This window comes from Hippoglossus hippoglossus, chromosome 19 (genome assembly GCF_009819705.1).
Source record: "Hippoglossus hippoglossus isolate fHipHip1 chromosome 19, fHipHip1.pri, whole genome shotgun sequence".
In the NCBI taxonomy this organism is placed as follows: domain Eukaryota; kingdom Metazoa; phylum Chordata; class Actinopteri; order Pleuronectiformes; family Pleuronectidae; genus Hippoglossus; species Hippoglossus hippoglossus.
The window spans coordinates 16,002,049-16,014,240 of record NC_047169.1 but is presented as its reverse complement, the minus strand read 5'-3'; the positions used below and the strand labels follow the sequence as shown (position 1 = coordinate 16,014,240).

At 42.6% G+C, this 12,192-nt stretch overlaps 1 protein-coding gene across 4 annotated transcripts in view; it reads right to left on the bottom strand.

Moving 5' to 3' along the window:
• Positions 1 to 9,332: 9,332 nt before the first annotated feature.
• mrtfab (myocardin related transcription factor Ab) overlaps positions 9,333 to 12,192 on the bottom strand; it is a 44,211-nt gene continuing 41,351 nt past the window's right edge. For 2 of the 4 annotated variants that reach the window (XM_034571125.1, XM_034571123.1), the window contains 3 exons: positions 12,056 to 12,148; positions 11,245 to 11,305; positions 9,333 to 11,157 (listed from right to left, as the gene is read on the bottom strand). In XM_034571125.1, coding sequence (XP_034427016.1) covers positions 10,604 to 11,157; positions 11,245 to 11,305; positions 12,056 to 12,148 — 708 coding nt within the window. In that variant the 3' untranslated portion in view covers positions 9,333 to 10,603. The remainder of the gene's footprint in view (positions 11,158 to 11,244; positions 11,306 to 12,055; positions 12,149 to 12,192) is intronic. The other 2 variants (XM_034571124.1, XM_034571126.1) reach the window with 1 other exon arrangement.

The following is a 12,192-nucleotide window of genomic DNA, read 5'->3' as shown; positions in this document are numbered from 1 at the left end:
TAAAGTTCGCAGAAACTGCGGAGCCTCTAACTCATTTGTGTTCACACACGCACCTCCTCTGGAGAAAATACGGAGGATCTGCGGAGTTCACTGCATGTTTGAAAGCAGCTTAAATCAGCGTTATGAAGCTTCTTTCCATCTAGATTACTCAAAAAATTAAGTTCTTCTTTAATGACCTGACAAAAACTTTTCAAGCGGAACAGCTACACAATACAATATATAGGTAAATAAAAGACTGTAGAATAAGTAAAGACTGACCAAGGAATAATATATGAATAAATGTGCCGGTGTGCTATTTAAAAACTGAAAAGTGCAAAGGTTACAAAAGACAGAAATAAAATGTCTTTGTTTGGATGATTTAGACACAATGCAGGCGAAGAGTGTAACAGCATTGTCTCCAATTAGGGTTACCAAGTGTGTGTGTGTGTGTGTGTGTGTGTGTGTGTGTGTGTGTGTGTGTGTGTGTGTGTGTCTATCTGCACAGTCCCCTCTGGACCTCCCTGTCAGCAGTGACCTTTACCAAATCAAAGGAGATGCAAATATCCAGCTTCATTTGGGCCCATTACAACTCCACACACAGCGACTCATGGAAGTGAACGAGCTCAGAGCAGACACCCAGTGAGAATAGCTGTCAGTCTTCCCGGCCGGCTTTGATTAGCAATTTGAAGGGCCCGGCCCCGGCCCCCGACTCTCCTCAACAGATACAAATCAGTCCTGACGCTGCCTCGCCCATTACCGGCATCATTTCTAGAGAGATTTGTAATGAATATCATTTCCCAGAAGTCTTTGTGTCTGGTCACCCCCGCTCCTCTCTATTCACACACAGCTTCAACACCATTGTCCTTTTTTTTGTCGTGACTTTAAAGTTGCTACATGTATTTTTAATCATTTTATTCAACTAGTGCTCTAAACCTGTAGAGTGTTTGGAATGGAATGTTTGCTTGACCTGAGGTAAAGCTCAACAATGTACCGTCACTTTTTGTTGCTTGTGTGCTGGACAATGTGTGCAGAGCTTTTTATAAACATCCTACCTGGTTAATCTGCACTTGAGTATATATCTGCACTTATAGTATATACCAAAATTTGCAATGCACTTTCTTAGGCAATTTACAACGAACGTGCAAAGTGTTTTTTTCGAGAGATGCGTTCATCATACAGACAGACAGACAGATGTTTGTGGAATTAGTAGTTAGATAACAATTTTGAATAAACTAAATGAGTCTGATAAATACGTTAACAACCAATCAACCTGGCGAGCGCAGGCAAAGATTCATTTGGGTAGACGCGACCTGCAAGGACGCTCATAATGACATAAAAAGAACCACACGGACGTCAGGCCTTTTCACATCAGCTCCTCAGATCATCCTACATTTGCATATTAACACCTTACGCCAGTGTGTATTTGCATAGAAAGGCAGCACATTGTTGCAAATGTTCTGCTGATGGTGCAGTGTCCAGGTTGATCGTGTCTCAGCTTTACATTAATGATACAAATTCTCATTCTTATTTCGGGCCAGCCAGTAAAACAACACTGAAACGTCTCCAGTCTTTTGGTGACGTTATTTCCCTGGTGGCCTCAGTTTGGTGTATGAGTGCGTGAGACAGAGACAAAGAGACGTAAACAGTCATTTGATCAATGCTGAGTTGTTTTCCTGCTAAAGCTGATCCTTCACTTCAGTCTTCCGTCTGTATCAATTCTTTCTCCCTGAATTAGACTTCAACAACATGAGTTTCACAACACGGATCAAAGAAAAGTTTAATTTTCAATGTCAGGAGAAAAAGAAAGAAAAAACCCACCTCAACCTTACAACGTGAGACATAAGATCCATTAATGAAGTCAAGCCATTGATTTCCACTCAGCCAGAGACTTCTCTAACCTGGAGCTGTAAAAGGTCAACGTGTCAACACTTCCTTGTTCATCAGCCACTCACAGAGCTGCTTTTTGTCAGAGTAGAAAAAAACTGTTTTGCATCCACACAGCACAAACGGAGCTGTTAGCAATTCTTATTTTATTGCTACATTAATATTGAATGGTCATGTATGTGTTTATTAATTGATTTGAATGTGTTTATTTATTTTAAAACCCAAACATTTTGATGTTACCATCGTAGTTGTGTGGGTTTATGTTTATTAATTTAAACGAGACAATGCACATTCATTAACATGAGCTTTGTAAGTCCAACGTGTAAATGCACCAGATTTAGCCATGCAGGGTAGTTCTCATCTGCGGTGGCAGGTTGATGATTCAAAAACATAAAATAACATATTGACACAGAAGTACATACACAGACCCTAAGCATACATAGTTAATAAATCAATGATTGACAACTGGTCAGACACGCCTCCTGGCTCTGATTGGTGGTTTAGAAATAGGTGTGTTGGATTCTTGAGTAGCCTGATTTATTTTTTTGCCAGATCCTAGTGACAGTTTGGGCAAATATGCCAAAAATATTTTTTTTGCAAATCCTTTCCCTTCGGAAAAAATCTTCTTCAAAAACAAGACATTTTTGCAAATTGCCTCTGCTTAGTTTTTTGACCGTAGATCATTTTAGGTGTAACAAAAGCCTGATTAAGCAGCACAACAATGATTCGGGTTGAATATTCTTCTTCTACTTCAATTGGTTCATAGGCGGGCGGCAGCCAACATCAAGGGGCACCACGGCCATCCACCGCGCCGGTGCACTGTTCCTGGAGGTACTGCAATACTAGGTTGATGCATAGAGTTGACCCCTAAGGTTAAATATTCTTCTTTTTATTATTTGTTCGGTTTATTGGCAGAGAGCAACCAACCTAAAAGATGCTTTACTGCCATCTCACCCATCTAACCCTCCCTGCTCTAACCCTGAGTTACAGGGCAGCAGGTAATTTGATTTTAGGGACCGATCAGTGTTACTATTCCAGACAAAACGCCTTTGGATCAAAGACTTGCATGTTTTTGCACTGTTGCACTCAGCTTCACACCAGAACAAGGGCAAACTGTTCCTGACTGAGCGCCAGGCTTCCTATAGACGCTGTAAGGGTTTGTCTTTTCCTGCACATTTGCAATGCGAAGCAGCCGCCAGGTGAGTGGCAGTCGCAGGAGTTGATTTTAATAGGAAGCAGCTATTTTGGTTAAGTCCTCCAGCAGGCTTCTTCCTCAGGAGTTAATCACACCGAACCACACACAGCAGCTCCTCTCGCTCCTCTGTGGAGTCTCCACTGGCTCTGCCTTCCCCCACATCACCAGACATTAGGTACATTCAGTCAAATCTGTCTGTCCAGCTTCACGGGAACCTTGCCTGAAAAGACAGGACGTACAGTCCGGCTCAGACTTTTCAAAAGCTACAATTACCAGGAATCAATTCTTGTCAAAACCCGGAAGAAAATTCAAAATAACATCTCTTCTTTAGCTCAATTGAAGATCAATTAAACTATTCTCTCATACTTCTAGTTTAACTCCTGAGAAATGGCCTTCCTCCTGTCTCAGCCTGATCCTTAAAATGCTCCTATTCCTGTCTCCTTCCACCAATCTTAATTTGTTTATTAAGATCAAATTAAGATCCAGAAAAACCTTGATTGACTCACATATGAGTTTATAGAGACAACATCTGAAATTTGATTAAATTCATGTCTATAGAAAACTGAGCAGTAGAACTCCTGGTGAGGATCGTCTCTCTTGGATTGTTTCGGTTTAGGAGAAACAGATCAGAATTTAACAATCTTCAAATAAGAAGATGATTTTTTTCTCATGAGACAAATAAAAGACCACGACAATTATGAATTGTCAATTAATCTGTGGGTTCTTTAAAACCTGTTGGATCGTCGAATGTTTGTTTCTTCACTTCATTACTACATGTCAAAAATCTGAATCAGACGAATGCTACTGCTCATTGCAAGGCTCAAACACAGGGAGTAAAAATACATCCTACATATGTACTCTATATTAAAGGAGTTAAGAATTTCTGTTCTGTACAAAAGCTTTTTCATCATGATGATGACAGATGATTTTTTTTAGAATATTTGCTCGGGCTACATGGATCTTGTAAACTGGATTGAGTCGTGGAGGGTGTTTGAAGTGTTGTATAGTTGTATGGTTGATCAGGAAACCTTTGATTTATTTTTAGCAGAGAGAAAGGGAAAGCGGATGTTGAAAGTTGTAGTGTGAACTACGGTGGCTGAGAGGTCTCATCCAAGCATGAACGGAAAAACACGAATGAAACGCCACGACAAGAATAGACAAGTGACAACACAACTACTGAAGTCACAATTAGTTGTGTAGTTGTGTTTTGCATTGATGCGCTTGTGTGAGACGTTTCACTGCAGCGAACACACTGTGGATCTTTTGAGGCTGTGTCGCCTTTTCAGGATTTTTTTGCACAAAAATAATACATAATACATACAAGAAACACACAAATATGTACACACATACATTTTCTACTGTGACTCTACCCATAATCCCACTGCACGAGCTAATGTAACTGACTCCCAGTACAATCGGTCTGACCACGTCCCTGTTCTTCCCTCCAATTAAACTGAGAGCTCAGGGCTGTTTGGACGGGACCAGTCAATTAATTGATGCTTCCACTGTGATGAACCTACTTTCATACTGTCGTCTCATCATGTCCACTCACTGTTATAATCCTGAATCAACTCTGTGAAACTAAAACAGAGTTCAGACCTGTTTCTTGTACAGAGTCGACCAATTGGTGAGCAGAAGTTAAACCTTTACAAAACCATTTTTCACCTGCAATATTATGAAATGTGACGGTTTACTAGACGTGAAGATTTTGTGTTTTCCTGGACAAATTGACCAAAGCTCTGTGGACATACTTGTCTCTCGTCAGTTTTATTGTTTGTGTGCTGGGTGTCGTGTGCAGAGCTTTTTATAAACAGTCTGTGGTGAAGATAGAAGTTAGAAAACTCTGTGTTCATCCTACCTGGTTTGTCTGCAGTCTGAATTTGCTTTATTACTGTTCAAGTGTGTGCTGCTTATGTATAAGTTTGATTGATTTACTACACTGCTGTTACCAAGTTAAAGACGATTAGATGAGTGGCTCGCGAGATGTGCGTTCCACGAGCCGACAGAAAGAATGGAAATATAGGTAATTAATAATCACACAGACACTAATAAGTATTAATAAAGCAGGCTCAGATGTAATTGTGTTTCTTTTATCGTGGAAAGGCCATTAAATCATAAATAGCATATATGTTTTGTAAATATTTGTGTGTTGTGAAAGTACAGAAGAAAAACAGACATGCACATTTTTCTATGTTTTAATAACCAGGTCCAAGTATTTTGGGTAACCTCGCTCTCAACCCTTGTTCCCTAAACCTCTGTAGAAATACTTGTCTCACATCAGTCACTGGACACCAGTTCGCCCCCGATGGGTCCAGACTACGCGTCAAACAGTCTGACACCTCGTGCACTAATGAAGATTCACTAATGGAACTGACACAGCAGCCGATTGTGTCGAAGTCGACATTCACGCTTCGTCATTCATACTCAAACTTGTTTATCCCACACACACACACACGTCCTCTGCAGCCTGACCTGCAATACTCCACTTTTTTAGGTGGACATTTTACCCTCTGTTACATCGCCGCTGCTCACACCTGTGGCCAACATGGCTGCAGTGCGTCACTCCCCCCTCACACTGCTGAACTGGCCCAAGGTTATGTTAAACGGCACAGTCCTCGATTGTGTAATGACTGGTCACTTGTGAGTGCAGGTGACCCTCCCAAGGCCTGTACCATAACACCCAAGAGTTGTTTATGTCAATTTAGCTGTTGCAGCATCTCTCTTCATAGCAATGCTTTGACCCCAGGGCAACAAACCAGCAGGAGGACATCTTGGCCCTAAGTGTAACACGCTGTAAACACAACACAGACATAAGTTAGGTTACTTAACGTTACGTTAAGTTAAGCTTAAAGGGATAGTTCATCCAAAAATAAAAATTCACTCATCATCTACTAACCCTAACCCTATGCGGATGGGGGGGTGGGTTAAGTGTTTGAGTCCACAAAACACTTTTGGAGTTTCACGGGTAAACAGTGTAGCAGCAGAATCCAATACAATTTACATTAGTGACCTAACTTCAGACATAATGAAACAACAGAAAATTCATAACATAGTGGTGAGTAGATAATGAGTGAATTTTCATTTCTGGGTGAACTATCCCTTTAAAGCTTGAAGTGTAAGACACTGTAAACATACATGACAGATACATAAGTTAATTTGGTTCTACTGATAACATACAAATATTGATATGTATGTAGTGACCTTAAAGTAGGATTGTAATGAGCTACCTGAGTGAGCTTCAGAACTCTGGGGCCATTTTCTGTGGGCACTGTTCTCACGCTCTCCTTTGCCACCATCTTTTTTTTTTTGCCCACGTACGCTGCTTCTTACAAACAAACAGGTGTGAAACAAAACACTCCCGCTATTCTCTCAGCGACCTCTTCCCCACTCCGTCTCCCCCTGCCCGTGCAAATGTCAGCCTTCACATCCTCTGCTGTCAAAGACGCCGCCGCCGCAGCAGGATCCGTCCGAACCTGACTGCTCCTCTCTCATCACACAACTTCACACAAAAAAAGCAGACGGAGGCGCAAAGAGAAACATTTTCTCTCCCTGAAACACAGAATGCTTCGTTTGAACAAACAGATTCCAGAACATGCATGTTGGACTGTACTAGCTGTCAATCACACAGTATCCACACCCCAATGCATACCATGCTTTATCGTCTATTTGACCATAAATGGGACCATCTTTTACAAAATGAACATGATCGAAACTAGAGATTCAGACAATAAACACCTTATGAAAATGTCTTCTGTTGAAGAAGTAGGGTCACTATAGACTGACTTCCTACTGTAACCAGTGGAATTGCCCCCTGCTGGTCATTTGAGAGAATGCAGGTTTCAGAGACTTCCGCATTGGCTTCACTTTCCAGACCAAGAGTCTACGTCCAATTGTATATACATTTCACTAAATTTTGAATCATTTCTTTTAAGGAAGTAGCCTCGAGGAAAATATCCAAAAATCGTTGCTAAGCTACGATACCCATGACTCAGTTCCACAACAAAGGTTTTATTCAATTTTTATCTCCATTCTCATTTTTGGGCAACGAGAGGTTTTCTGATCACGTGTGATCAAAAATCATGCGTGACCGCTGGCTTCGGGGTTGGCGGGCTCCTGTCAGTGGGGTGTGGAATACAGAGGAGATCTTTAGCAGCAGCCCTTTGGATCTCACTGTAGTTAATTAGTGGCATGGCCCCGGGACTTTTATCTGCTCTATGTACTGGGGAGAGAGAGAGAGAGAGAGAGAGAGAGAGAGAGAGAGAGAGAGAGAGATGGTACTGATGCTGCACTGTGACCTGTGTGTGTGTGTGTGTGTGTGTGTGTGTGTGTGTGTGTGTGTGTGTGAGTGTGTGTGTGTGAATTTGTAATTGCAAGAGTCTTCTGAGCTGGTTGCATGTTTGCGTGCTGAGCAATAAAATCTTTGTGTGTGTGTGTGTGTGTGTGTGTGTGTGTGTGTGTATGTGTGTGTGTGTGTGTGTGTGTGTGAGAACTACCGACCACTCATCAGGGTCTTTGAGAGATGATAGGGGCCGGCTGACTGAGGCTTGAAAGACTTGGGGTGGGGGTGGTGATCGGTTGGATGTAGCAAATATAAAGAAGAGGAGGAGACGGTGAAGAGGTCACTTTAACAACACGCTTCAAAACAAGAGCTCTCTAATTACCAGCGATGCTCTACTGAGGCTGCTGTGTGTTTACAGATGAGCTCACATGCAGATTCCTGCCAGAGCACAGATTTAGAGGAACGACAATTTTTCGTGTGTTTTCAGACTGTTTACAAAGATGGATGATGTGACAACCCCTCAAATGTGAAGCCAAAAACGTTTTGATCGCCACCTGGTGGCTGCCTGCAGTATAGGTAGTAAATCTCGCCTCCCCCCTGTTAGTGGATGGGAAATGGACAAAAATAAAAAGTCAAAGCACACGTCAAAGATGCTTACTGTCATTTTAGTTCTTATCAAACTGAATGCAAATTTCCTCATTGCGTGATTGGTTGACATATCAGCAGGGTCTTACTACCACGGCTCCATCCACCAATCCCTGCTGTATCTGTCGCCAAATGAGCAAGATGGCAGCGTTCGTTTCTGAGATACTTTGGCTTCATTTCTCGATAGTGGGAGGAAGTGGAGACATTGCCTTCATCTTTATATGCAGTCTATGGTACTCCCCTTGTAAACAGACATGTAGCTCATAGTAAAATATAATGGCACTGCAGACCTTTAAAATATTACTGATCTTCCTTCCCCACCCTGTTTTTGTAAAGTCCCCATGAACAGATGCATCGTGGGTACAGCTCGTCATGTGCAACACAAAGTATCAATGCCTCGGTTTCATGTTTTGAGTCACAACATAACTGTGACTAGAAAGAGTGCAATTCATTACATTGTGTGAGTGTAAGAAGGAAAATATCAGTCACACACAAATAATGATACCAATTTAAGTAGATATGAATGTTGGTAAAAAAAAAAACACAAGATGCCAGCAAATGTTCTAAAATGAAAAAGTCCAAAATAATTTTGAGAAAGTAATACAAAAATCACGTTTGTTATTTGTTTAAGCCAAACTAAAAGTTGAAAAGATCCCCATCACTTGTTGATATCAAGGCTTTTAGTGTGCGAAGACAGCTGATTTCTTAACAATGGCTCCCTCTTGTGGCATCTTTTTCCATCACCAGAATTGTTCAAATAGGTGGAGTAGGTCATTAAAGATCCAGGTGCAGGTGCAGTTCCCGTTCTACACATTCCAGAAAATGTGTGAAATTCTCTTAACGATCAGTCTTATCCCTCCTTTTACTTATTTTGAATGACACATATGTACATAATTATTCCTCGTCATTAGTGAGTCCTCCTCAAACAGTTCTACAATATACTGTCACTTTTTATTGTTTGTGTGCTGGAGGTTGTGAACAGAGCTTTTTATTAACATCTATGGTGCAGATTTTATAGTCAATGTTTTTCATATATTGAAAATGATCATGTGTGTGGTTTATATACACGTTTAACTATTTATTTAACTGCTGTTGCCAAGTTGAAGCCAATTATATGAATGTGTTGTGAGATACGTGTTCCACATACATACAAAGACAATGTAATCAGTATGTAGTTAATCAAGTCATTAATAATCACAATGATACATTAATGAAGCAGGCTCGGATGTAATTGTGTCTTTGTTGATTTTTATTTTGGTATATGTTATTAAATCCTAAATAGCATATATACTTATTTTGTAAATGTTCTTCTATTGTGAAAATAAAAACAAAAACAAACACATCTTAGACTTTTTATAATATGTTTATTTTTTTAAACTTTTTTTCTTTAAAAAAATGACAAGGTTCAATTATTTTGAAAACCTCGCCCTCACCCCATGTTCCCCAGCCGGCCAACTCGATTCTAAAGCAACCAGCAAAGAAAAATAGTCATATGGACAATTGATAATATACACCCCATATACAGCAATACATAGTGGTCTACCATAATGTTACCAATAATACGCAGCCTCCAATGAGGTTTCAATTCAAACCGTTGCCACTGATATGGTTCATCTCAACAGCAACTTTCAACCAATGATGGTTGTTTTGTTTTTTGTACTAGTGTGGGCGGGGTTCAGGTTGACACCATCAGCGGCTCAGCTGATCAATGTGACACATGGCGGTGTTCGCTCAGCCTCGCCGCACAGTGCTTAGATTTGGCCGCCGACCCAAACGCCCCCTTTGAACCAATCAGATTCAGCATAAGTGCAAAATTTTGGAGGCACTGACACACGCTCTGCGGAGACCGAGTAAACGCCGCCGACAGTCGCTCGCCAGCTCTCGCCGGCTCTCGTCTGTCAAACCGTTTCCAAGGGTTGAATTGACTTTATTACAGTGACCTAGCGTTTTCTACTGGTTCCCTTTAAAAGGAGGTGACTGTAAGGATTTGCTATTGCTACATTAACAGCGTTTTCCTCACCCGGACAGCAGTTCATTCCTTTATTTATCTCCAGTGGAAACCAATTCTCATGTTTTGCTTCTATTTCCATCTATATATTTCTTCTACCGACATTAGCATGCTAACCAGCTAGCCCCGGCCCAGCCGGCCCATCTCGTCACTGTTGTGTCCAGTCTGCCCTGAAGAAGACGACCTTCCTCGGGGCGCAAACACAAGACGGCTGAAGCTCTTGGCTAGAGTGGTGAGTAAACAGCTGTTAATGCTAATGTTGGCTATGTAGCGATAGCAAACTTGCACATAGCCCCTTTAACTCGGTTGAAATGCAGGTCAGGACACATAATTTGGGATATTACAGTCTGCTCTTTGAATCCCAGTAGAATTAAAATTCAAAAGGTCCACTTCAGTCCCACCACGATCAAGTCGGCTAAATGAATTTCATTTATGTTTCTTTTTCAGCCTGCATAGAGTAACAGCCAGTGAGAGAGATGTGTGTAAATGTGAGTGCATGTGCCAGTGACCCCTGCAGTGGTAGAGACAGCATAGAGAAATTTCTGTATGTGCATGAAATGAAGACAGAGCCTTTACACAGTGTGAGCAAGTGTGAGTCCATCTGTGTGTGGAGCTACAAACACGACTCCCAGTGCAGCTGCAGGTCCGTACTGTCCAGAAAATCGGCCGAGAAGACGCTCGGCGGAGTGTGTGGCGCCAGCGGAGCCAGACTCGTTCCACCGTCTCCTCTTCCTCCACTGTCCCCTCTGCCGCCCCCGCTCCCTCCACTGGCGCTCCCCACCATGGAGATGTCCAGCCAGTCCATGCTGTCCAAGGTGGGGTCGCCGAAGTCCAACCCCGTGGAGTGGGGGGAGAAGCCCAGGTCGGACGTGTCCATGGGGGTCGATGGGTGGTCCAGGATACTGGGCGTGCTCAGCATTTGGCTGTGGAGGTCGTCGATCAGCGTCAGGGCGCCGTCGGGCTCCACGCCCAGCAGAGGGGCACCTGTGGTGCTCTCCAGGAAGTCCTCCAGGCGTCCGCCGCCCGTGCAAGGCTGAGGGGAGAGGAGGTGCTCTGTCGGCGTGGAAGGGGAGAGGTGGAGGGGAGATGGGGGAGAGGATGGGGAGGGCGGGTTGGAGTGGAGAGGGGCGAGGGAAGGGTCTGGGTTGGACTTGAAGCTGGGGATTTCTGAAGGAGCAAAGAGAAAAATCTCATCAGTGCTGGAGACAACAGACTCATGACGTCTTTCTGTCTGTGTTTAAGACAGTTTATTACCTCCACTCTTCAGCAGGATATCGAACAGGTCGTCCATCTGCTGACTGTTCATGCCGTTCTCCTGCTAACAGAGGAACACATTACTCCTCAGCCACCAAGTACAGAACAGACAAACACCAAAACAAGCTCCACATCCTGAAACACAAATAAATTTGGCATTTCGGGGCCAATTTTTCCTTTTGATGTTTCATGGGCACACGGGGACCTGTTAAGCATTCAGTTGTGATGGTTAAGGATAGGATAGAACGTAAAGCTGTTTGAGACATGAACTCCAGAGAATGTCTACACATTTGGGTCTGGAGTTTGCCTTTCACACATGAACAACACATCAGAAGTTTCTATGCTCAGACGCATTCACAACTACTCAAAAATCTCTGGAGCGCTCAGACAGAGGCCCGACGTATAAATTCTGCGAGCCATATTGCTGACATTTTAGCTAGCAAAGCGATTTCTGGGGAAAGAAAATGCATTTTTAACTCGGTAAAACTAATACACTTCAAAGACGAGGTACTGAAGCGGTATATAGATTTGCATTCTCGCCGATTCCTGACCGGACATTTTTCAAAGTATCAAAGGCATTTTTGATGCTGGTTTTTGCGTCTGAACATCTCTTTGAGCAACCTCATCATATTAAGCTGATGAAAGTACAAGAGGCTGGCAATTTCCTTTAAGGCACACACACATCTAGGTTCAGTAAAATTCAACCACAAAACTCAATGTGAAGAAAAAGGAGGGAAAATGGAGGGACAGTCAGAAAAACAGAAGATCACTAAAGAAGTGACGGAAAGAGAAGTCGTGCTGGAAGACATACTTTGGAGCGTTGAGGAGGAAGGGAGGTGTTGGGTTTGGGAGAGGGAGGGGTGAACAGTGTGTGCCGGTCGTAAGGCGGACACAACTCCTCTCTCTGTCAGGATTGAGTGATGAAATGAAAAAGGAGAGAAACAAGGA